This window comes from Dasypus novemcinctus, chromosome 24 (assembly GCF_030445035.2).
Source record: "Dasypus novemcinctus isolate mDasNov1 chromosome 24, mDasNov1.1.hap2, whole genome shotgun sequence".
NCBI classification, from domain to species: Eukaryota; Metazoa; Chordata; class Mammalia; order Cingulata; family Dasypodidae; genus Dasypus; species Dasypus novemcinctus.
The window spans coordinates 16,555,551-16,581,962 of NC_080696.1; the positions used below are offsets into that span (position 1 = coordinate 16,555,551).

General features: G+C 50.1%; 1 protein-coding gene across 1 annotated transcript; it reads right to left on the bottom strand.

The window, feature by feature from the left end:
- Positions 1–1,153: 1,153 nt before the first annotated feature.
- OVOL2 (ovo like zinc finger 2) lies at positions 1,154–25,711 on the bottom strand. The gene is made up of 4 exons (XM_058287606.2): positions 25,159–25,711; positions 24,236–24,456; positions 12,831–13,020; positions 1,154–1,874 (listed from the first exon to the last, which is right to left on the bottom strand). Exons 1-4 carry the CDS (start codon positions 25,547–25,549, stop codon positions 1,576–1,578), a joined length of 1,101 nt encoding a protein of 366 aa, XP_058143589.1. The 5' UTR covers positions 25,550–25,711; the 3' UTR covers positions 1,154–1,575.
- Positions 25,712–26,412: the final 701 nt, after the last annotated feature.

The following is a 26,412-nucleotide window of genomic DNA, read 5'->3' on the forward strand; positions in this document are numbered from 1 at the left end:
TAAGCGATGATCCACGGTCAATGGCAGTGCTTCAACACATGCTCATCAATTGTAACAAACGCACCACACTCATGAAGGAGGCTGTTAATGTGGGAAAGTGTGGGAGGGGGAGGGGCATTCCACTATATTTTTCATGTAACATTTGTAATCTAGTTTCTTTAAAATACATAAATTTTTAAAAAAGGTGGGAGGGGGGAGCAAAAGGGGACGGGGAAAAGAATGAAATAGAAAATAGCCTCATATTCCAGACGTCTCCCCTGACCAAGGAGTGGCCCGGCCTCAAAGCAAGATTTTCTGGATCTCCCGGGGTGGAAATGAACCTGGGGCGCTCAGCCCAGGGGACAAAGGGCAGGCAGGTTCTCAGCACTTCCTGCCCAGCTCAGGCAGCAGCTAGTGGGCCTGGGGGACTCCATCTCCCCGTTGACCACCCCACCCGTGGGCTCAGGAAGCTGGGCCCTTCGCACCATCCCGTAAAAGGACCCACCTCACCCCTTCCCTCACGGCCAGCTGCCTCCCTTTGGCCCTTCTGGATCTCAAGTCTATTTCTCAGCTTCATTGTTTACTTCCCACGCCTCTGTGGACAGGCCTCCAAGGTGGCTAAAGGTCGCCGCACTCGCCGCCACCTGCCCTGCGGTAACTGCAGCGCCATGTGTGCACAAGCATGAGTTTCTCACGCTCTGGGGTTTGCCTTACAAACCCCACACCCCAGGGACGGACATAAGGAAGGCGCCTCCGACCGCCAAGTCCCAGCCCCGGAAAGCCAGAGGCGGCTCAGCCGTAACTGCAGAGCCACAAAAAGACACCAGGAGCTTGCGACGCACCTGCCTTTATTTAGAGTCTGGCCGCACCGAGCCGGGCGTCGGTGCCCACTGGCCTGCAAAGGGCAGGCCTGCAGGGCTGCCGTTTCCCTCCAGCCATTTGTTCTTCCATCCAGCGCTCAAGACGTGCTTCTTCAAAGCCAGCCCTCCCAAGACAAAATAATCATCCCCACAAATCACCCCAAGTCAAATGTCAGGCCATCAGCCCTAAGCAGGGACCCCTCAGTAACGCTCTCCTGCTGGGGCAGGTAAGAAAAGCTTCACAAGAGCATTTCATTAGTAAAATAATTTCTGTAAACACATTTGGAATAGCAAAACTCATTTTCCTTCCTTGATAGCATTTCAAGTGGAAGCACTTTTATTTCAAGGCACCATAAAATGATGGTCTCTCCAAGAACCATACGAAAATCCTAAAATTAAAAAAACAAAAACAAACAAACAAAAAAAAAAACCCCAAAACAACCAGCCCACAAGGTTTTATCCCAAAGGCCACTGGGAGTGTGGGGAACACGCCGTCATCAATGAGACTGTTCCACAGGACACGTGGGACAGGGCCCAACGTCACGATTATAACTGACTTTAGAACCCCTGGTAAGGTCCCCAGAGTCAGAGAGATGAATGGCAGGAGCACTTCTAATTCAGAGGCGGGGGGCGGAGGGGACCCGCGGAAGCTAGCCGCGCTGGCCTCCCGCCTGCCCGCTGGCCTCTCACCTGCCCGCTGGCCGCCCGCCTACCCGCGCCCTCCCGGCCGGTCCTCTCACTTCCCGTCCTCCTCCATCAGGTGGGCGCACGCCAGCTTGCTCTGTAAAAGGGCCGCCAGTTTTTTGGAGGTCTTTTTGAGAAAGGCACTGCCCGGGTGGGCACTGTTCACGTGCAGGTACAGGTCCTCCTGGGTGGGGCCGGTGTAGCCGCAGTCCTCGCAGACGTACAGCTTGTCCCGGCGCTGCTTGTACGCGTACTGCTGCTGCACCCCGTGGATCTTCTTCAGGTGGGACTCCAGGGAGCAGCGCTGCGTGAAGGCCTTGTTGCAGACGTCACATTTGTAGGGGCGGATGCCTGCAGGGGCGAGGGGGACAGACACGTCACTGATTTGTCACAGCCGATCGTGGACGAGGCCATCGCACACCATCACGGCCAAGGATTTGGGGAAAACGATTACAGCGGGAGGCAGAATTGTCTACAAAGGACTGTAACATCGGCACGAATGAGCATTAACAAGTAGGGATGCGAGCATAGGAAAAAACAGAACAAGGGAAGTGGATGTGGCTCAAGCAGGTTGGGCGCCCGCCTACCACATGGGAGGTCCCGGGTTCGGTTTCTGGTGCCTCCTAAAGAAGACAACGAGCTGATGAGATGGGCTGGTGCAGTGAGATGATGCAACAAGATGACACAACGAAGAGACACAACAGGTAACGCGAGAGACACAACAAGCGGGGGTGGCTCAAGTGTTTGGGCACCTCCTTCTCACATGGGAGGTCCTGGGTTTGGTTCCTGGTGCCTCCTAAAAAGAAAAAAAAAAGACAAGCCAGATGAGCACACAACAAATGGACACAGAGAGCAGACAACGAAGGAGGAGGGTGAGAAATAAATAAAAATAAAACCTTAAAACAACAGAAAAACACTGCCTGGTTCTGGGAGGACTTTTCTTCTTCCTTCTTATGTGCCTCAATGTTTTAATTTTATAATAGGCAAAGTAGACTTTTCTTTTCTACTTTAGTCTGGGTTTTTTTCCAGAAACAGGCCCTGGGACAAGGATGCCAGTGCAAACAGTGTCTGTGAGAAGAGACCCCAGAAAGCATCAGGAAATGGAGACAGGGAAAGGGATGTTGTTAAGCCACTTGCCACCGTGGGCAACCAGAGTTCAATCCCATCGGGATTTCTTCGGTGCCAACAAGAAAAGCCTCAGGCAGAGTTGCAGCTGTGCCCTGAAACGGTAAGGGCTGTGGGCACGGGCAGGGCCCTCACCATCAAGTTACGAAAAACATTCCCAAACTTGACCTTGTGCTGGCTGCAGAGCCTGGCTAATGCAAGCGGGCCTTGCTTTCCAGATGGCTGGTGCACAGGTCCAGTACACCCCAGGGAGCTCAGCCTCCTCGGCGCAGGCGCCCCGACTTCCAGCATCGGTACAGGCATACCTCGTTCCATTGTGCTTCGCAGATATTGCTTGCTTGACAAATGGAAGGTTGGTGGCTACCCTGTGTTGAGCGAGCCTATCAGTGCCATCTCTCCAACACCATGTGCTTATTTCATGTCTCTGTCACAATTTAATTAAGGTACCTTGTTTTTTCAGACATAGTGCTGTTGCATACCTAATAGACTACAGAATAGTGTAAACATAACTTTTATATGCACTGAGAAACCAAAAAAATTCATGCAACTCACTTTACTGTAATATTCGCTTTATTGCAGTGGAAATGAACCCACCGTATCTCCAAGGCCTGCCTGGACTCACGGGACCGTGTGGGGTCAAGAATGTCTGACAAGGAAATTCAAGTGCAGACCAGGATGGAGTGGGGGGTGGAAATGACTATTTAGATGAGTTTGAACAGGTATGGAATGGCGGGGGGGGGAGGCTTATGCTTTCCATTTGCACGTCTTTTTGTACAATTTGCTGTATCTCAGATCACATGCTGGTATCACTATTAACAAAAATAATTTTAATATAATAGTGGCTATCTGGGGGCAGGAATTATCCAACACCCCCTTCTCATTATATTTTTCTAGGACTAGGATTAGGGTGAGGTAAGTGAGGCAATTGCCTGGGGCACAAAATTTAAGGGGGCACCAAAAACCTCCGCAGTCAAGATAAATAATATTTTACAAATCAGAATGAATGCCAAAAAAAAAAAAAAGATGAATAAAATATCAAAACATTTGATGAAGACAAGATCCAACAGTGCCATATTGGAGCTTGAGGCAAAAGGAAAAACATGCACCCCTATGTTTGATGATTTATGTATTTTTTAAATGGTTACTTTTTAAATTTACTGTGCAATATTTTTATTGCAAAATATCTTATTTGTACAAGAGAGTAGAGACTATAGAGACATATTTTGTCTATTAAAATAACAATGAAAGGAACATCATGTTTAGGAAATAGAACAATGTCAATAAATTTCCAAGCCCTTAATCCCCTTTCCTAAATGCGTCCCCCTTTCTCCAACTAGGAGTAAATATATCATAACTTTTTCCACAGCAATTTCTTTGTTCTTCCTTATAGTTTTACCACCAGCTCTGAAATTTCAAACATTATATTTTAATTTGAACTGTTTTAAAGTGATACATGAGTTTTCTTGCATCTTGTTCTTCTTTTTTTTCTTCCCCCCTTCCACTCCTCCCACCCTGCTGTTTTTGCTGTCTGTGTTGTCTTCTCTTCTCATTTTCTCTCCTCTAAGATTCACTGGGGTTCAATCCTGTAAACCTCTGACAGGGAGAGAGGTTCCCTGTCAATAGTAAATGGTTACTTTTATCCCAGAATATGCAAGTAGTGGAAAAAATAACGAAAATTTGAAAAGCAGGTGTCCTAAAAGCCACATTTTAAAATGTTTAAATATTTTATTTATTCCAAAAAAAATGTATTAGTTTTACTCTTCTGGCTCTAATGGAAAAGAACGTAACAAAAGATGTTTACAAAATTGACTTTTTTACTTAACAATGTTCCTGGAGATTTTTTCATGATGGTGTTTACTACCTGATTTTATTACTTTTTAAAAGCACCATTGGGAGAAAAGTGGATGTGGCTCAAGTTATTGGTCTTTCGCCTACCATATAGGAGGTCCAGGGTTCAATTTCCAGGGCCTCCTCATGAAAGCAAGCTGGCCCGCGTGGTATGCTGGCCCACGTGGCATGCTGGCCCACATGGAGTACTGGTGCAGCAAGATGATGCAACAAAAAGAGACACAGAGGAGAGACAATAAGAGACACAGCAGACCAGGGAGCTGAGGTGGCACAAGAGAATGATCACCTCTCTCCCACTCCATAAGGTCCCAGGATTGGTTCCCGGTGCCACCTAAAAGGAAGACAAGAAGACACAGAAGAACACACACAGTGAATGGACACAGAGAGCGAGTGTGAAACAACAAGGGGCAGATGGATAAATAAATAAATCTAAAAAAAAGCACCATGGGGGAGCAGATGTGGTTCAAGCCATTGAGCTCCCGCCTACCACACGGGAGGTCCTGGGCTTGGTTCCCAGTGCCTCCTAGAGAAGACAAACGAGGAGCAAAAACAAGCAGTGAGTGGCTGTGGCTCAAGCAGTTGAGTGCCCGCCTCCCACACAGGAGGTCCTGGTCCTTCCTAAAGAAAAAAAAACAATGAGCACAAACAACAAGCAAACAGACAAGAGGGCCATCTCATATGGGATTGTACCCAAATCCCATATTTGCGGCAGCCCACACCCTCACAACACCCCCTACCGCCTTCTACAGCCTCGTTACTGCGTGGTCCATGGACCAATGGCGTCCATGTCACCTGGGGCTTGTTGGAAATGCAGCGCTCAGGCCCACCCCAGCCCTACTGGATCAGAACTGGAACTCAAGGCTGTGGTTCTCAAAGTCGAGCAAGCATCAGAATCAACAGAGAGCTTGTCAAAACACAGACTCCTGGGCCCCACCCCTGCAGTTTCTGATTCTGGGGTAGAACTAAGAATTTGTATCTCTCTGAATCCCCCAGGTGCTGCTGGAGCTGCTGGCCCTGGGGTTACACTCTAGAGAATCACAGGTAAAAAGCAAGCAAAAAGAAGCTAAGCTCGGCACTCCAGAATCGGAAGGCAGCTGTGCTCCACTTCTCGTCCTGAAGGCTCAATGGCCCCAGTTCCTTCAAAGCGGCTTGTGGAAGAGGGCCAAGTGGACTTCTGTTCATGATTTTTTTTCAAGCACACAGATGATAAAGGAAGTCAAAATGGGGGGAAAAAATTTCCCCATCCCCCTACTTCAACAAATCAAATCGCTTTTATCTCTTCCAGTCCACACCCAGAAGCATACCCTCATTTCCTAAAATGCTTGCCTGAAAAAAGCTGTGCTGCATCAGTGTCACAGTGAGATGCTACCCAACTGCATCAAGCACGATGTAGACACATAATATATTCCACACATTCTAGGAAAACTGCCCAATATATTAAGAAACTATTCCTCAGTACTTGGCCCATAATACATAGGTGCTCCGTAAATAATTTTTAAATGAACGAATGACTAAATGCTATTGGCCCTGGTCACATCTTCTGGGACTCGTTTCTATGAATTCAAGGGCCATATGACTTCTCTCCTAGGGAGATGCCCATGCTAGGTCTCCTGTTTGCACTGTAGCCGGCTTTGTAGCTTGTGTCTTGCATTTACCAGGAAGGAAAGCCCTGCTCTCTGCTCGATGCTGGCTCTTACCACCCCTGTTAGAGCAGGCAGCAAACCTGATTTCAAACCTACGGAAATTCACCCAGAGATCTGTTGCTTCTTTCAACAGTTATTGGAACTAACTCGCTGCTGCTTTAAAACATCCGAACTAAAAATAGGAGGAAACCAGCACACTTGAATCAGGCTTTAACCTGGATGCAACAAACCCCTGGATTCCCAGAAATAGACGTTCCCCATGCTACTTATGGAGCTTCCACCCCCCGCGTGGTCTGCAAACACCTGCAGTGGGGGCATGTGTCTAGCCTCCCCCGGACTAAGGCTAGTGGGCCCGGCATCCATCTCCTTCCTCTCTTCATGCAACAGACCCTCTGAGCATCTTCTAAGGACACAGCCCCCAGCCTGGCCTGGATAGCGAGTGTTAAGAGATTTTGGACCCGTGCAGAGTATGGACAACTGGGAGAATGGGAATGACTGCTGCAGGTTTTCTTTGTTTTGTTTGTTGTTTTCAGGGAGGAGGTGGGATTTGAGTCCAACTTGGAAGGATGGGTGACTGCCAGAAACAGAGATGCATGGAGAGTGACTGGCCCCGAAAGCCCCGTTACAGCAATCCTGACATCTGCATGTCTACACCCACCCCCGTGCAAGCCTGCCCCACCACGGGTCCCTCGCTGCCTGGTGCTGGGCAGACCATTGTCACCTGCAGCTGCCGGGTGACCCCTTCCTGCAGCCCAGGCGTGGAACCACCCCCTTTCTCCGGGAAACCAGTCCCCGTGGCCTGCGCCCCCTCCCCTGCACCCAGTAGGGATGAAGTGGCCAGAACGCAGCCTGGAGCCAGGGGGCTGACAGATGCCCAGGACTTCCCAACACCACGGCCTCCCCTGGCTACTCCCAAGCAAGGACCAACCTTGTCCGCCATGGGAACCGAACGTGCCCCAGGGCCCTTCGCCAGACATCAGTAATCCACTGACGAGCGAGGAACTAGAGCCATTTCCAGACCAGGCACCACACATCTGCCTCGTTAACCCAGAACAGGGCCAAAACGCGTAACTTCTCTAAACCTCAGTTTCCTCACCTCTGACATGGGCATGATAGTTGTAACCCACCTTACAGGATTGTTGAGGGCTCAGAGAAGAGTAAGAATCAATGGGATACAGCCTCAAGAGTTTACAACCCAGCCAAAGAGAAGGCAACTATGTTCTCGTCATAAACGGGCCGGTGGCACGTGCACATTTTGGTACTTGTCTTTCAGTTGTACATACGTGCACTTCTGTATGTGTTATTTATTTCACAATTTTAAAAAAAGGTCTTTAGGTTTTTAAATATGTGATCAGTAGGTGGCCAATTGGAAAAAGGCAGAATCCCTTTTGGATTTTGTATCATAAATCTAGACTAACTGGTCCAAAAAAATCTTGCTTATTGGGTTATCAAAGAGTTCCTTCTTTTCAAATTTTTCTCTTCCTAACACCAAATCAAGCTTCACAGCTCACGTGCCCAAAGAACATTTTCATTATTGGAGCTTCCCACTTGTTTTCCTTGCCATAGCTGAAGCCCTCCTTTATTGAATTTTAGCCACACTTGAACTCCAACAAGAATCTGGATTTTTACAGGCCTACTGGTACGTGGACATTTAGGGCTACCTCCCTGGAGGGTAATTTGGCAACACCCATGAAAATCTGTAATGTGTCTATCCTTTGACGCAGGAATTCCACTTCAGGGAAAACTTGCAAAGGATATACAAGAATGTAAACACAATGTGAAAAAGAAAAAAGAGACTAAGATAAAAAATGTCCCCAAATGGAAACAAGTATCATCAGTTGGGGAAGGGGAAAATGATGGTGTCTGCATATTTGAAATTACATTTTGATCTCATATTAGGAAAGACTGACAACAATGGAAGAGTGAGGTATGTCTACCTGTGCAGATATGAAACAATCTCCAAGCTATATGATACACACAAAAAAAGCGCAATGCGAATTTTAAAACTTCTGGAAAAAACACTAAATGGTGTTTTGCTGTCAGGAGTAGAATTTAATTTGTTTTTCTTTTCTTTTTTCCACACTATCACCTCTACAGTTAAAAAATAAATTTAAATAAAATAACAATAAATAGTGAGCAGACACCGTTTGATAACTGAAAAGTCACAGGCAGTGGCATTCCACGAGCCTTCAGTCCCGTGGGGTGGGGGTTGCCTCCCAAACCCCCCCAATCTGCATTTTCCCCCAATCCAATCAATCCTTCTCTCTAGCCTCCAAACAAAGATATCATTGTTTCCTCTTCTCCAATCAAGATGGGATTTGTTTGCCTTCTTATCCCTCTCATTGTCGCCCCCAGCCTGATGGCAGATAAGGCAGGAGGGTTTCCTGGGAGGGGGCAAACAGCAGCTTTGGCGCAGGCCGCCCACCTGCTACCCTGACCTCACCAGATCTAAATCCCTTAGCTTCTCTCTTGGAACTCAGAAGCTTCCACTGCGTCTTCTACTCCAGACTGAGGTTGTCAAGTTACAACCAAGCACGGGTCCACCACCTCCCTGGGCTGCGTGCCCCCCGCCCCCAAGCCTGAGCCAGGAACCCCACAGACGTGTGTCCTTTCCAACCGTTGACAGGCGTACCTTTGGGTGGCTTTACACTTTCTTCTCTACGGCTTTCTTTTTTTCAGGTACCGGGGGGCCAGGGATTGAACCCGGGACCTCGTATGTGGGAAGTCGGTGCTCCACCACATCAGCTCCCCTGAGTTGGTTTTTTTCATTTGTTTTGCTTGTTGTTTTGTTTTTCCAAGAGGCACGGGAGGCACCTCCCATGAGGGAGGCAGGCGTTCAACCGCTCGAGCCACATCCACTCCCTCTATAGCTTTTCATATTGGCAGGAGTCTTTAACAGAGTAAGTTGTCATTGTCCAAGTGAGAAAGATAAAATATTTTCAGTAAATGCTGTACTGGAACGATGAGCCTGGCACATCTTTTACACCTGAAAATAATACACAGGGCGGACCCGATATTCTGCAGTGATTCTGCGTTCCAACAAGCTCCCAGCCAATGCTGCTGGTCCATGGACCGTGTTCCAAGGGGTCAGAGTATAAAACACTTCATTATTATTGTTTTTACTTTAAACAATGCCCCCCTCTGTCCCCCCTGCCCCAAAAAGAAGCAAAGAAAAATTTACATCGACAGCCATTCTTAGGAAGTGTCCCTAAAGCTCAACCTAATCATTTAAATCCATCCAAAAGAATAGAAACAGGTCCATAATATTATTCCTGGGCTATGAATGGGATCTGGGCTCATTTTTTCTGAAGCTCATACCATCCCCACCTCCACCCTCCGCGATGGATCAACCGTCATGATTTCTCAAGTTGGCCCCAGTGATCCTGTCACCTGTCTGCTCCCCATCGGGATCCCCCTTCCTGGGTGAGGAAATCCATGGCTCAGCAGCTGGAATGCGTATTGGCAGCTCTCGGCTGACCCCTTCTCCAAGGAGTTGCTCTGGGCAATTGACCTTCTAGAGGCCTAGAAGTCCAATGTCGGACCCAATGGGCTTATAGGTACCCCCCACCCCACTTGCCTGGATACAGGACAATTCTGCGGTACCACGCATGCTCCGGAGCTCCCGGTGGGATCAGGCTCCCACTGGACTCCAGGAGAGGCCCCTGCTTAGCTCCGGCCTCTACCCCATCCTGCTTCCCTCCCTCCCTTACCGGTTTCCCCTGTGAGCTCACCCTCAATAATTCACTTTATGCGGATCCCCACCTCAGGATCTGCTCTAGGGTGCCCAGTTTACGACAGGTCAGATGGAAAAGAGCCTCTCATTTTCCAAAAGTATAATCGTGTTTTCTCTCTTCTCATCTTTAATCAGACATCGTTTGACTAAACCACACTCCGCTGTTTTACTCTTTTCTTTGGTGAAGTCATATCCCAAAAAAGAAGCCCTGGTCCCTTCTTTCACCTGCTTTGATATTAATGGAGGATATTTTCAGGCCGTAGTTTCCCTGGGCCTTTTCCAAGATGCTTTCCCTGTTGTGAGCCTCTCCTTAGATGCCCAGTCTCCTGACAGCGGCAGGGGTGGAGGGAGACAGAGGGTGTCCCCGACTCCCTAGCCCCCTGCCTTTGCCTCATTACTCCAGCTACAGTTCTCAAACGAAGGGTCCTGGGTCCCAGATAAGTTTTTAGGTTGGTCGTAGCTTAGTCTCATTACCAGACTTAACTCTTCATGCAACTGTCGACTGTATTTGTGATACTGGGGTCTACGTATCAGGGATGCAAGATATCTTTGTTTCTGATCCAAAGACAACATTCACATGTGAGAGTCAGTAACTAAAATCCAATGCTCACATCTCGATCAAGACCACATTGGCCTGCCCATCAAGTTCTTGGTGAGATCTTTTGGAGCTAGTGAGAATGGCTCAAATGAACCAAACAGATATGTGAGAACCCCCAAACGCTTGCTCTTCCTGCTGTCCCTTGGCAGGCGAGCTTATCCAGCCAGGAGGCCAGGCCCACTCCCCACCTCAGACACTGAGCACCCCACCAGTGGGCGCCCTTTCTGTTTGCTACCAGCTAATTTATTGGTAAACCCTTGGCTCCTCTTTCTGGCATGTTTTCCCATGGAGACACCTCGCCACCAGAAAATCAACCAGGCGCCAGAAAAAGTCGCCAATTATCGCAACTTTTACTATTAGTAATAGTTCATACTAAGGACTTACAATGTGTGAAGGATTTTACAAACTTTTTGGCCTTGAAACCTCACAAGCACCACTTTAGGTGACAGGTACTAAAATCAGCATGCCCGTTTCAGAGACGGAAAAACTAAGGTGAAAGGATAATTTAGCCAAGGTCACATGGTCCCCTAACTCAGAAGTCAGTCCAGAATATTTCCTGGCGAATTCTCCATTCTCAGTCACAGCTGAGACAATTGCCTCAGCTCATTGTTTGCTCCAAATGAAGGTACCCCACAGTCAGCAAAACTCCCGAGCCCCCATCCCTTTGCTCTGGAGGTCAGGATGGGGGAAGTGACCAGGAGTCCTGCCTGGCACAAGTTGAAGGGACAGTCCATGTCCTCAAGGACATCCTTGGGTAGAGATGAAAAGCTGGGAAGCTCTCCAGGGCCAAAAAATGACAAGCCACTGAATGAGCGGTCCCCACTATCCCCCCAGACCCTTGGGCCGGTTGTCTACGAGCCCAGCTTCACAGCCACCTGAGGGGTCCATAGCCCTGGGACCGTATACCACCCTCCACTTTCCAAGCATCCCACACACAACTTAAGTAGCAGCCCAGCCATGCACAGGGCAAACTTCCTGATCCACTGGTGCTGGAGACTAAAAAGGAAGGCTTCCAACCCAGCCAAAGGAGATGCACCCTAGGATGCCATTTCTACTACGTTCAAAGACAGGCAACAGCCATTTCTGCTGGTGGAAGTCCCCAGAGTGGTTCCCCTGGGAGGGAGGTAGCTCATGGCCAGTACTCAGATTAAGAACAATAAAGCATGATAAAGGTTATAAAGGAAGTTTGAATATGGGGATTAGGAAGGGCTCTGTAATGGAAGGAGGGGACACAGGGGGTGGGGAGTGTTAGGAGTTGGGATCCTATTGGGAAGGAGGAATATACAGTTTCCCATCCCCATCTAAACACCAGGGGAACCCTAAACTCTGAGAGGGCTTAAGGAATGAGGGAGACAATAGTCAATTTTATGAGTCTATAGAGGTGGCCTGTTTGGGATGGGTTGGATTGAGATGGGTTGGAATGAGTTGGAATGGGATGGGTGGGGTTGGGATGGGATGAGTTGGGATATGATGAGATGGGATGGAATGGGGATTTGAAAATGGGACCCAGGGGCTTTACATGAAGCCCATCAAGGTGAGAATTTTGGAATTCATCCTGGCCAGAGTAGGAGGAGATTTTTGAGCAGGGAAGTGGCGGTCTTAGATTTCTCCTCAAAGGATGACTCTAGCAAAGGTGCAGAAAGTAGACTTGAAGAGAGGAATCCTGCAAGGCCAAATGTTTCTGAGATAAAACTAATGAGGCTTGTGACTAATCAGAAGGGCCAGGAGAGAGGTCGAAGGCACTCCCAGGACTCTCTGTGAAACGGAACCAGTGAGGACCCAAACCCAAACTTTATAAGTAGGAAAATGGGAAGGTCTGAGAAGAAGGCAAGGTTTGCCCATCAGGTTCAAGTGGGGGTCTGGGGTCTGCTAAAAGTGGGCTGAGTCTTTTCTCTACTCCCTTCGATCACTCAGTAGGAACAAGATACTATTCTGAGCCAGGCATACTTCTCAAGAAAGGAGCATAAAATACCACCAGTTGGAAACAAGTGAAGCTCCTTCTGCCAGCCAGCCAGGACCAAGCGGGCTGAATTATGACACCTCTCGTCATTTGTCTCATGCTGCACAATTTTCAGAATACCCCAGCTACTCATTTCTCTCGAGCCTCACTAGGACTTGTATTATTATCCCCATTTTACAGAGTAAAAACTGAGGCTAAGAGAGGCACCTTGCCTGACCCAAGGTGACACAGCCGTCAGGTAGGTGGCAGAGATGGGAGCTGGTCCCAAATGCCCTGCCCTGGATCTTTCCAGAAACACTGAACTGCTCCACGTTTCAGACAGGGTTCTTTGGCAGGAAGGGAACAGGAACTCCTGGTCAGAAAAACATAAGGCAAAGCAAAGCATACCAGCCCTCCTCACCTGTGTGAGTGCGGACGTGCCTCTTCAGGTCAAAGGTGTCGTTGAAGCCCTTGCCGCAGAAGGTGCACAGGTGCCTCTTTACTTGGCTGTGGCATTTGAGATGGCGGTTGAGCATGCGCTGCAGGCGGAAGCCCTTGCCGCAGAGGTCGCAACTGTGAACCACCGAGTCACTGCACGTGCCTGTGGTGAACTGGAACAGAGGGAGAGGCTGTGAGGCTCCAGCACAGGCTGGAGTTGGGAGCACCTCCCTGCCATGCCTACCCGCCAAATTCCAAGCAGGTGTTGGCTTTGGGGAAGCTGAAACAATGCCTGGCAGTTCCTCAATGTCATGCTCCCCTTCCTATCACAGATCTTCAGCTGGGCACGCTGCCCCCAGTGACCGCCACATGACTCCACCTAGCCATTGAACTACAACTCTCCTGCAGGGGGAGGGTTGGCACCCTTTTTTCTCCTTCTCTCCTTCCTGTTGGCTGGAGCTCCAACAGCCAGCCTGAACCAGGAGGGAAGAGCTGGAAGAGTCTCGGTCCCTGATGACTTCATGGAGCCTGATAAAGAGAGCCGCCATAAGTTCCTCCTTCCATATACCAGCATGCTCGAGGGGACTACCTGGACCAAGAGCATGCAGCTGTCATGTGTCCGATGCAGGACTAGGCTTTAAGAGCCCTTGCAGCTTCCACTTCCTCCCTCCTCCTGGAAGCCAGCTGCCAAGCAAAAGTCCAGCTACCCCAAGACCACCATGCTGTGAGGAAGCCCAAGCTACATGCCACATGCAGGGTTACTGGGGCGCAGATATGGGAGAGAAGCCTTGTGGGACCTTCTAGCCCAGCCCAGTGCTGCCACCAGCTAAGTAGCTAAGCCAATGCCAGCCGGAGCAGAACTGCCTCATCAAGACACACCCCAGTTCCTGACCCACAAAATCCTGAACAAATAAAGTAGTTATCATTTTGGAAAGTGACTTGGCTGGCCAGGATTGCATAGCTTCATTATCAGCAAAACCACAAACAAATCCCAACCTCTGGACTGTCCAGCCCACTGCTCTGTCAACCATGGCTTCTGCCACTAAGGAAGAAAATAGAAACTTTAACTATGTGATGAAAAATTACCAGAGCTGATATAGTCCAAGGTTTCCTAGTTACCAAGTCAGATCCTTTAGAAAACTGATCCAATTGCTTTGCCAAAATTCTCTTCGTCAAGAGACCTAAAAAAGTATTTTTGTACAAACATCATCCCAAGAAAAGCTGGCCCTTTCCTGGCTCAACACTCTCCCAGCCTCCAATGCCCACTCCTCCTTCCATTCACTTGGGTTCTGCCCTCCTCAGAGACCAGTTCAGTTGCTCCTTCCCTGAAGCAGCCTTCTCCAGAGACTGCGGCACAGGCCCAAGCTGATCTCTGCACCTCTTAGACCACTGCCTGTCAAACTCCAGGATGAACACAAATAATCTGTGAAGCCTGCTGAAAGCATTCAGATTCAGGTCTGGGATGGAGTCTGAGCATCTGCATTTCTAGCAAGCTTCCGGGTGATGCCTTCTCTGCCTGGACCACACCTTGAGACGTGATGCTTGAGAGCACTCACCCTCACAGAGTTCAGGACATTATTACATCTCATTCCAGAAGGTTCCATTACATACAAATGCTTCCTGAGGGATCACCTGGTCTCCCAAACAATTTACATTCCTATCTCCTTACCCCCACGTACCCCAAGCCTGGCCCAGGGCCAATGCATGGTCAGTATGTGTCTTTGTTTGATGGTTGGTGATTGTAGATGACAAAATACAAAGAGACTTGAGACCCCAAACTGGGTTATCTGGTCAACCTCCTCCACCAGGTCATTCTCATTTGCTCAGAGTTTACTTTGTCCCAGTTAACATGGATGACAGCCTGACCTGTGACAGTCCCTGTGCGAGAGCTGGAGGCTTCTCCCCAAGAAGCTGACATCATCTAGTGGTGGAGCAGAGAGACAAGCCCATAGGGCATCAACATCCGAGAAGCTCAGGGTGCAATGCGGATGGTGCCTCAGAAGGGTGCCTGCAAGGGGGGGAAGGGGTTTCCAGAGCAAGCAAATTCCTCAGGTAGGCAAACAGAAGGAGGAAGAGAGGAGGGATGGCAAAGAACATTCCAGAAGAGGGCATTGAGAAAGAGGAGAATTGTATGTGGTTCAGCATGTCTAGCCTAGACCTGGGGAAGCAGTGATTAAGAAAGCTGTGGTAGCGGAAAAGGGGTCTACCTTGGGAGCCCTGACTCTACTCAGAGGGCAAACTTGGGGTAAGCACTGGAAGATAAATGAAGACCTGTTGAGTTTGATGACCTGTTGGATAGATACCCTGAGCCCCCAGCTGTCTCAGACCCTAGAACCGCTGCTGCCCCACCTCTTCCCAGCTATCTCCCCAAACAAAAAGGGTAGGGCCTGGGCCTCATCTAAGGGACACTCAGCTGGACCATAGGCTCTTCCCATTACCAGGAACGGTCATGGTCTCCCCTGAAGAGATGTGAGAGGTCATTTGAGGGGTAGTGAGGGGCTAATGAAATAAAACAGACACCCGACCCTGGCAATTCCAGGAAAGGAGTGGGCCAATTCAACGTGGGCAGAACGCTAAAACCACCTTTTGAAAGTCCTGCAGAATGTGTCAAAGGAACCACAGTTCAAACCCGACCTCTTACTCACTTTTATCTTTTTAGTAACTGCCTGTTTTTAAAAATGTTCTGCCTGTCATCTGGATACCTTCTATTATAATCCAGAATGAAAAGCTCAAACCACTGGCATTATTTTGTTTGAAAAGAGTGAAATCTTGAAGGGCAGTGGGAGATGAGTGACAGCTGGAGGCAGTGAAGGGCCAAGAGATCATCTGACCAAGATACAGAAAGTGTTTTAAAGTTGGGGTGAAAAGAAGCAAAGTGGGGGAGGAGGGCTTAGAGATTGAAGGCACCCTGTTCCCAGGGTAACCTTTCCTCAGTCTTCTTAGAGAAAAAGTAGAAATTCTCCAAGTATCCCTCAGAAGAGACCATTTTTCCATTTTTCCATGTTCACATATATTCCCATTTCATAGAATGGAAAACTGAGCTACCAAAAAGTAGCTCATTTGGGAGATTCACTCCATGGTGCATCCTCATATCCATGAAGCACTGTCCATCCCCTCTATGACCAATCCAGCCACCAGACAGTAACAAATCATATTTGATGTCTGCCCAATGGTCAAAAGAAGATGTGAAGTTCATTAAGTGGCAAGAGGTCAGGGCTGACGACACTAGCTTCTCAGTAAGGAAGGGATATCCATGGCATAACTCCTTAAATAACAAATTTACTCCACAGAGGGAATGTGTTCTTTGAAATCTGGCCTGTTAAAGCAAGTTGGGGGAAATGGACTTGGCCCAATGGATAGGGCATCCGCCTACCACATGGGAGGTCTGTGGTTCAAAACCCTGGCCTCCTTGATCTGTGTGGAGCTGGCCCATGTCCAGTGCTGATGCGCGCAAGGAGTGTGCCCCATAAGGAGAGCTGCCCGGCGCAAAAGAAAGTGCAGCCTGCCCAGGAATGATGCCACACACATGGAGAGCTGACACAACAAGATGACGCAATAAAAAGAAACACAGATTCCCAGTACCACTGATAAGGATAGAAGCAGTCACAGAAGAACACACAGCGAATGGACACAGAGAGCAGACAACTGGGGGAAGGGGGAAGAGAAATAAATAAATCTTTAAAAATAAATAAATAAAGCAAGCTGGGAACCTATACATCCACCCATAGGGATTCACTGCATCAATTGCCAACCACAGGAATGAACCACTTTGGACATCTTGCTGACTTAGGCCCCTAAAAGGTTCTAGCCTAGCTGCCACATGAGAAACCCAATGCAAGAACCACCCAGCTGAGCCCAGTCCACTCACAGAGCTGAAAGAGATGACAGTAAATTGCTTTAAACTACTGAATCGGGAAGGGTACATAAAACCGCAATAGATAACCAGAACAATAATAGACATATCTCATCTGCATTCTCTCCAGAGCACCAGGTCTTCCACATTTCTGAATGTTCTCTTCCAGGATGGGCTGCACGACATAGAAAACAAGTCTCTAATTCCTGAGATGACATCACAGGGGCCAAAAAATAGGTTCCCCCACCTCGGGTCACATGTCTGCTCCCAGGGACATTTTTATTATGTTTACACAGGCTGATACCTAACAGCCCACCTCCTAAAGGTTCACTAGAGGGTTAACCAATCTTACCTAGTTAGTCTACCGTACAAGTGGCAAATCAATCTGAGTCACAATCAGCCATCTTAGAGATGGTAGCATGGCATCATAAACGTCAAAAATGTCACCAAATCTGGCACTTAAACATGGCTAAAATGGGCTTAACGTTCGTTACATTATGTATATCCATTACCACAATAAATTTTTTAAATCAGTCTATTTGAAAAATGATAGTGGCATAGAGAGACAAAAAAGAAATGGTGAAGGATCAAATAAAAAACCTAGACATGGCTAATCATCTGACATGGGATGTCGTGTAACATCCCTGGACCACAATTTCCTCACGTGTAAAATAATAAAATGGTATTTGACAAGCTCTTCAGCAATATAAGAAGCTAAGAGCAGGGACCTCTCTACCACTTACAGGCCATGTGACACAGGCAAGTTACATACCCACTCCAATCCTCCATTTCCTCATCTGTAAAACATGGATTAAAATGATATTTGCCTCGTAGGGTTGTTAAGAAATTAAATAAGCAAAGCTACCTCAAAATCTTCTCAATAAATCCTAACTGTTACATTTAGGCATGCTCCAAAAGCTCAGTGATAATCAATCAATCAATCAATCAATAGTCAAAAGCCCTGGTTTCTCAATTTGGCTTTTGAATTTTTTAACTCTCTGATGGAAGACAAAGGAACTAACTCTCGGCATGCACCACCTCCTTTATCTGCGACTCTGAAATCCAAAAACCTCTCTGTAAACCAAAATTTTCTCCTTTCTCATTTGGTGGGAAAACCTGACCTGAGCTGACCTGAGCTCCCACTTAGTACACATGGTCACCTATTTTGATACAGAAATTATCAAAGCGCTTGATTACATGCTACCTCTGCAGACCTCCTGGGAATGGTACTTACACCACGCTACCTTCTGAAAAAAATTAACAGTTTAGTAGGAAAACTCTCATGGAGGATGGAAGATGACACCGGCCTGAAGGTTGATTCTGGGCAGGAAAGAGGAAGAGAGAGTGAGCAATTCTCCAGGGCTTGATGCTTTTCCCACTCACTGTCCTGTTTTCTGCAAGATCTCAGCTTTCATTTTAAAAAACATGCAAAGCTCCCCTCCAGCTCTTCTTCTTAAAAGCAGGCTTCTGCAGCAAGAACAAACTGAGCATTGTGTCAGGGTGGCTGGAAAGTTCAGGTGCAATCGGGGAGGCAGGGACCTCGGGTGGCCAGCCGGCCAACTTCAAAGCTGGCAAGGTCACTTACCTGTCAAGCTTCTCAAGGAAAAAAAAACAAAAATAAAAACAAAAACAGAGACCCTTTCATTTTCTGTTGACTCGTCCACCAGACAAGTTCATTAAATCGATGGTCCCATATCCTGTGGGAGGATAGTAGAGTCCAAAGCTACATTCTGGTAGCTCCTTAGACCAGATTTCCTCTGAGACATTCACTTTGTCTGAAGCTCAAAACAGGCTAAGCGTATTTCCCTAATTCCTTTGGAATTCAGATCCCCCCTCCCAGTGTCATGAACCATTTTCTCAGGCTCCATAAAGCCACTGGATAACAGTGGAGAGCCTTCTGAAATGCAGAGCTGATGAATGGAATATACCCTTAGAGCCCAGAGTAAACTGAGGCTCAGAGTGATGTAAGCTGCCTGGGGCCACATGACTCACCAGTCACCACACTGAGATTTTAAATGTGGTCTACTGGCTGCAAAATTTGTGCCTACACTTCCCATAGGGGACAAGAGGGTCTGAGTATATGTGGGGGAGAAAGGCTGTTGTTTGTCTCACACCTAGAGCTTTAGGCTCCTTATGTCACACTGTCAACACTGAGGGGCTAAGGTCCAAGACACCTCCCAAATGCAATACAACCATGACAGAAGAAAAAGGGCCAATGGGTTGGGCTTTACCACTAATAAAGGTGAGCAACTCAAGGAAACCTTCCTGGGCTTACCTTCTCACTTTGGAGAGGAGAGGGCCACAAAAGCTTTAATGGTCCCTGTAGTGAATCTTACAGACAGACGCTCTAGGCATCTATTCCTATTCCTTCTGACAGGCCTTCCTGCACTGCAGAGGCTAGAAAGCGAGAAACTACATTTCCCAGACTCCCTTGCAGCTAGGGTTTCAGATGTGACGTAGGGTCCACCAATCGTATGCACTCTCAGGAGATGTGAATTTAGGCCTGACTTACCTGGACAAAGGTGGGTGGGCGTGAGGCAATTGTTTTACCATACGCATTATGGCAGAAGCATTCAATACTTTCTCTTTTTAAATTACCTACAGTGGATTCTGTTGTTTGCAACTAAGCCCTAGCTGATGCAGTCTCTCCCAACAATAAAAACCCACTTCACCTATATTCAAATTAAAACAGGTGCTATTATCTTGTTCTCCTATCCCTTCTCCCCACACCCCGTAATTACTTTAATCTTTATGGAGCATCCATTCCCAGCATTTTCCCAGCTCTCCATTTCCTTCTTGCCTGTGTTTTCCTCCAAATGCTGTCACTTATGCCTCAGGACTATTGGCTCCCTCCCTGCCTGTATTTTCGTTCTACGCTATGTATGCCCTCCCAAGAGTCAGGCACTACTGAGCTGGGCACTGGGAATATAAGTCCATTCGGAAATGTTCCCCCTGGCTTTGGTGGGTCTAGAGTAGAGAAGGACTCTAGCCAGCAAGACGAGCTGGGAGATGGCCAGGGAGATGGCCAGCAAGTTACTGATGCAGGTAGGGGAGAGGGAGCCGATTCCTTCTTGGGAGAGAGGACAAGAGACAAGGAATTAGGGCTGGAGCTTATCTTCTCTTCTAAGTACTAAATAGATGGGTTTTTAAAAGTGACAAATCCATGATTCACAGTGACACTCAAATGGTTATCACTGGAGAATTCTGGTGACCTGATTATCCTGAAAACTGGACAAATAAAAGGAATGAATCAAGCATTATTCTGACTTTCCTAAATGTCCTGTTCCGATGAGAAACCAAATAGTAGATGAGGGTAAATGTCTCTCTATAGATGTCAGCTAATCAATGCAGGACAGAATTAGAATATCACTGTTTTGGAACCTCTACTAACCCAAAATAATTAGGCACTGACCACGAAGAGCTAACATAAAAAGAGAGATCTGAGAGGGAATCAAACATTATGTATCTCTTGATGGAAACAAGATACCTCCACCTGTGATAGAGCCCAGCCAAAAATAAAATAAATCTCATTAATCATCTAGAGTGGCAGTATCCAATATAACTTGCCGCAATGCTAGAAATGTCCTATTCTGTTCTGTCCAACACAGAAGCCACCAGTCGGCATTCAATTAAGTGCTACTGAGTACTCAACATGTGGCTTCCTTGCAATTAATTTAAATTTAAATAGCCACATGTGACTAGTAGCTAGTAGTTTTAGAGAAAACATGGGTGGGGGAAGGGGAGGAGGGGGCAAGGGGACACTGAGGAACACTAAACACATTAAATACCACAATGACACAAGAAGCAAAATCCAGACTCTTGAAAACGCTACAAGACAAATTTACCTATTTTTCCCCCCAAAAAATAAATTGTAAGGACATAAAAAAGACATGGCAGGAAAATATATAAATCAAGAAACTTGAAATGGGGAGTAGGTGTAGTTCAGTGGTTGAGCGCCTGCTTCCCATGCATGAGATCCCAGGTTCAATCCCCGGTACCTCCTAAAATAAATAAATAAGACCTGAAAGCAACATCAACCAATTACAATGTGCGGATGTTACGTGGACATAAGCAAGCATTGCACATCGGTTCCACTGGATACCTCACGCTAGAGAGCCAGGGAAAAGGCCAAGAATGTCTTTGAATTGTTCTAGACTCAGTTCCTTCTGGAACAGGATGGGTGAGAGCACAGGTTATCCTCCTAGCCCATCCTTAACATCCCCGTCCCCCCAGCCATTCTGAGCTAGGAATGACTCACTATCAGTCAATTAACTGATTTAACTTCAGCCAGCAACAGCATACTTTTGTTTCTGATAAACCTTCCAAAGATTGGGACCCAACAGTGTTTCTTGGGTTTATCTATTCCACAGCTGGAGACCTGCAAATGGGTCCAGGATTCATTAATTTCAAGTGACTTAAAATGAACTGACAGGAACATTTTCTGGGGTGTACACAATCCCCTCATCCTGATCTGTTTTGTAAATTATAGAATCCTGAGCAGCTAGGAATTCACAACCTGCCTCCAGGTACAATCATAAAGCAGATAACCTGGGAAAGCCACATTTCCTAATCTGCACCTCTGACTCTTCCCCGTATCTGTTTATCAATGCAATGAGGGTGGAGAATTCCTTGCCTCTATTGCAGGCAACAAAGGGTTGATCATTAACAAAATCTTTTCTATTGGGCAGTTTGTACATGAAAAAACAAAAACAACAACAACAAACTGGTGAAGCTTTCGCATTCACTATCTCATTTAATCTGCACAGCACAGGCCAATTCAATTATTACCCCCATTTTACAGATCAGGGAATTGAGGCTCAGAGTAGACACTGTCCCCATGACTGAGGTTGGTTAAAATTGACCCAACTGAGGTTGATCTTTTCAAAAACCATTTGGAGCCCTTCCTCTACTCACACCTGGGCAAGCACACTTCTCAATTTGTCTCTACCATCTCACCGGGTCCTGCCGGCATTTCTAGGGGCATTTCTAGCTCCTAGCCTCAGCTCCCTCCCTGATCTACGTCCCATCCTTCAGCCCCCAGAGTTCCCAGCCCTCTCCTCTTTCAAGCTGTGGGCTCAGTCCACAAAACCCTAAGGCTTCCCCCTCCCCCTTCCCCACCGCCTTCAAATCCACAGAATTAAGAACAGCGCCCGCCCCACCCCCCACTTACACCTTTGGTTTTGTGTCTGTTCTAGCATTCATTTTCCTCTCAGTCATTCCTATGTACCTCTCCCCACCAACCCAAATACTAACAGCTACAGCTACCGCACGCCTCCCACCTTTAACTCATCTTGACAGCACCGCCGCAGGTGTCCGCATTATCCCCATTTCAAAGACAACGGAACCAAGGCTCAAGGGCTCAGCAACTTGCCCAAGGTCAAACAGCTTAGAAGTGATAAAGCGGGAGCCTAGAAGCCTAACCGTTACTGCCAGAGGGTTCTTTCTGGAAGGCCAGGGCGGGGCCAGTTTCTTTCCCTGCTGCCTCCCCGCCAAGCCTCGCACCCAGCGGGCTGCATAATGCTAGGTCTTCTCTCTCCGCAGGGCACTAGCCCCAACCTGCCCTTCCTTTGGTGCAAGGAGCCACGTACCCACAGAGTGTCTTCGAGTTATTCAAAATTAAGTCATCAAAACAATTAACCATGTATGGGTCTCATCCTTGAGTGGTTTTCCTCCTCTTCTGGTTAAGAAACTAATTCTTAGAGAAAGGCCCGGGAGCTCGGCACGCCGCCCTACGACCTCCAGGGTTACGCAATGGGCAAAGCCACGAGCAATTTGGCAACTGCCGCTAGCGGGAGGGCAGCGGAGGGGGAACAGCCTCAGACGGCCACAGGCTTGGGCATCTCAATGTCAAGGTGTCTTGTGTTTGTGGGAGGAGACAGGGATGTTGTAGGAACCTGGACACCCGCACTAAACAAACATGCCGTGGGAAAGCAGAGAAGGCGCTTGCCAACTGCAGGGGAGCAAACTCCCGACCCACCCCCCACCCCCGACCCACCCCCCACCTCCGCAAGGCTGCAAACAGGCAAGTGACCAGGGATATAAAGCTGATTTACTTATCCCCTTAATCCAGGGCTCCAAAGGCTCTATTTGCCTGGGGAAGGAGATCTCCCCAAAATCTTGGTTTACAGGGGCAAGAGTCTTTCTCCTCTGTCACTTTCTCTCCAGAGAAATCTGGGAAATTGGGGGGAAGAGGGGGTACACTGACCAAAACAACGTTGTAATTGTCTTTCCAGCTTGGCGACAGACTTGCAAGTAGAACGCTTTGTAGTATTTCCTGGAGGGCAGAGCTGCCAGCCTCAGGCAAACTGTCTCCTACTTAACCCTACCTGGCTCAGAAAAGCCTCAGGCCCGCTGACTTTGAACCTCAGCAACGCACTTCACGCCCAGCAGCCCGTCGGCAGCGAGCCCGCAGTACCCTCTAAAAGAGGCCTTTCCTCAAGATTCCAGTTCAAGCCCGGAGTCGCAATTTACAACCAAATGCGCCCCAGCCCACCCACCGCTCTCCCAACCCCTCCCCACCCCCGCCAGGCCCCGGGAACCAGGAATACCCGAATATGCAAAGGAAAGTATGGCCTCTGCCAGGAACAGTATCCACGGCTTTCCCAATCCCCCACCGACGCCCGAGTCCGGCTGCAGAACCGCCCGGGAGCGCGCAAGAATCATCCCGCGCGCGGAGGGGCCTTGAGTGCGCACAGGCCGTGCCGCGGCCCGCCAGGCTGGGACCTGGGGTTCTGTGACTTATAACACACTGTCCGCTGGCTCCGGTTGCCTGTAGACAGACGGAGGGGGGTGTTCCTTAATCTTGGGGGTGGGGGGGTGGGAAGCGGATGCCTCTCCGCAGGCGGCCAGGGCAGTTCTACCCGGCAAAACGCAGACGGGCGTCCCGAGAAGTTGCTGCCTACAATTCGATTTCATTCAAAAGATTGGAGGAAACGACAACTCGATCTGCAGCGCGCAGAACAGGTCTCCCGTCTAACGGGCACTCCAGAACTGACCCTGGAAATAGCTGGTAGTGTAAAAAGAGGCCCACGGTATGCCAAGCTGCCGCCACTCTCCGGGACGCAGCAAAGGGGACAAAGGAGGGGGTGAAATCCTCAGAATCCACATGGCGCTAGGAACTGCGTCCCGGAGAGTGGAATTCCTGAGAAGCCTGGGTCCGTCCTCTGACGCGGGGAACCGGGGTCATCTGGTTATTCTTTAGGCCTTGCGCCTAAGGATGACCGCCCGCGGAGAGGATCCAGAGCCTTTAGGCGGCTCCAGAGGCCACGCTCGGCGACAGGAGGGACCACCTTGGAGAGTCAGCGGCCGGGCGCAGCAGCGCGGGCTCCTCCCCAGCCGGCGGGACTACGCGCCAGGCGCCCTGGCTGCCACCCAGGGGCAGGTGCAGGAGCCGCACGGCGGGCGCGCTTGGGGCGCGGGTGCGCGGGGGCCCGCGTGCGCGGGCGGGCGCGGCAGGGAGGGGCGCGGGCCCAGCGAGCCCGACGCCAGGGCGTGGTGCAAGTGGCGGGGGCGGGGGGGCTGAGTCTACACCGTACCTTGATTTTCGACCTGGCCGCCGGGCGCTGTTTCGCCGCCAGGTGTCCGCCAGGGCCCTCAGCGTCGCCGAGCTCGGGGGCTTGGCGCTCGGGCGCGCGCGGGGACGAGCTGCCCTCGGCGCCTCCCGGCTCGCCGGCAATGCTGCTGCTACCGCCGCAGCTGCTCCCGCCGTCGCTGCGACAGTCCTCGGGGGGCTCCTGGAGCAGGCGGCCCAGGCTCACTGCAGAGAGGGGCCGCGCCCCAAGACACACACACCCGGCGTCAGGCCGGGGCGCCGGCGGCAGTTCGACCCGCGGGCGGTGCCGCCGCTGCCCGGCCCCTGCCCCTGCCCCGGGCACCTCGCCAAGTGGGCAACGCCGCCGGGGGGGCGGGGGGAGGGTAGCGAGCGAGTCCCCGCTGGGCCTTCCGCGCGAGCTCCGCATCCTGGGGGGCTGCTCCTCGGCCCCATCCCCCGAGCCCACAAAGAATTGGGTCCATACGCGGCCGGACCCGCTCGCCCCGCTCGCCAAGTTTCCTTTCCCCGGCAGAGGGGGGCTGACCTCTCCTCTCCGAGGCCAGAGGGAATTGAGGGTCATGGGCATCCCCATAAGGAAGTGGAGTTGGGGGTGGCCCCTCCTGGGCTCCATTTCCCCCCCCCCCTCCCGAGCCACCTGGGCCCACGCTGCAGCCAACGGTCCCGCCGCGGGGCAATTAGAGGCGCCCACTAGGGGGTAGGCAACGCCGGGCGTCCGGGATTTCCTAGCCTCCCGCTGCCCGCCCCGAAATCGGTCTGCGTCCTCCCCCGCCCGAAGACCCCCGCTGCCCCTCTAGAGGAGGAGGTGGAGGGGGGAGCCCAGCCCCCACCGATGAGCTGAATGAACGGGCCGCCCCTTCCCCCACCCGAGAGTCCCGCGCCCAGGCCCGGCCCCCGCGCGGCGCTCACCTGGGATGTAGGTGTCTGCCCTTTCCTCATCCGGGAGCTCATCCCAGCTGCGGATCGAGACCCCCGGGCTCCTCCGCTTCACCAGGAAGACTTTGGGCATGGTGGGGCCCCGTTCCCCGCCCGCGGCCCCCTGCTCCCCGCGGCTCCCCGCTAGGGGCGGCGGCGGCTCGGCTCCCGGCTCCCGGCGGCCAGAGCCCCCCTTCCCGCCTCGCCCGCCCTCTCCCCGCACGCCGTGCCGCGGCGCGGCCCCCGCCTCTGCCCGCCGCGCGCGGCCACCGCGAGCCTCCCGGCTCCGCGACCCAGACGCGTGAAAGCGCGAGTGCGACCACGGCGGGGAAAAAGTTTCATAAGGTGGAATGGAAAAGGCACCAGGAAACTTGGGAGCGAGCATGCGCCCTGCAACATAACGGTGTCAACAAGCTCGCTACCTGTCCGACCGGTTCCGGCGGCCGGGGCTGCCGGTTCCAGCCCTTCCTTAGGCATGAATGTTTGCAAAAGAATTCAACGTCTGCTTCTTCCCCCCTCCCCTCTTTCAAACAGGGAGGGCTTTTTTTTTTTTTTTCCATCAAGCCCCCGCCCCATGGCCCATCAGCCACCCTGTAGGGCCACCTCCTTGAGGCAAACCCCAGATCCGCTTCCAGGAAACCCAGCAGCTCACCCCTAACCCCTTCTCTCAAGAGTCGGGGCCCCCCGAGTGGATTTATCTCCGACCAGTTCGCCAGAAAATGGCTCTATGCCTCTGGACGGGGAGGATAGTTTCCCGGGCTTGCTGAAATCTCGGCGGGCGGAAGGGGGAGGTGTGTGTGGGGGGGGCGACTCCCCCTGGATTGTGATCTGGTGGAGGGTGACCCAAGGGCTTAGGTCCCCCATTATTTGCAACAGCTCCCCAAATAAACACAGTAGTAAGTAAATGTAGAAATTCAGCATCTTCAGGACCTGTGGTTACTTTACTGATGAGTGACACAGTCTCAGAAGTTGGCTTGTTCCGCCAAAGCAACTCCCACCCTAAGACCTGGCACCCCAAGAGTCCCCTCAGCCCAGATAGATGCACAATGAAACAAAAGCCACCTGCGTGCTATGCAAACGCAGCTTCGAAACGAGTCCCCTGTCCTCACTCCAATTATTGTTTCCCCTAACTGCCCGCTCCCCAAATTCTGAGACTGAGAAATGACCTTCCCAGGAAACCGCTCAAAAGGAGGTTCACTGCTTCCCCTCACCGCTCCCACCAGGGAAGTGGCCGGACAGCTCAGGATT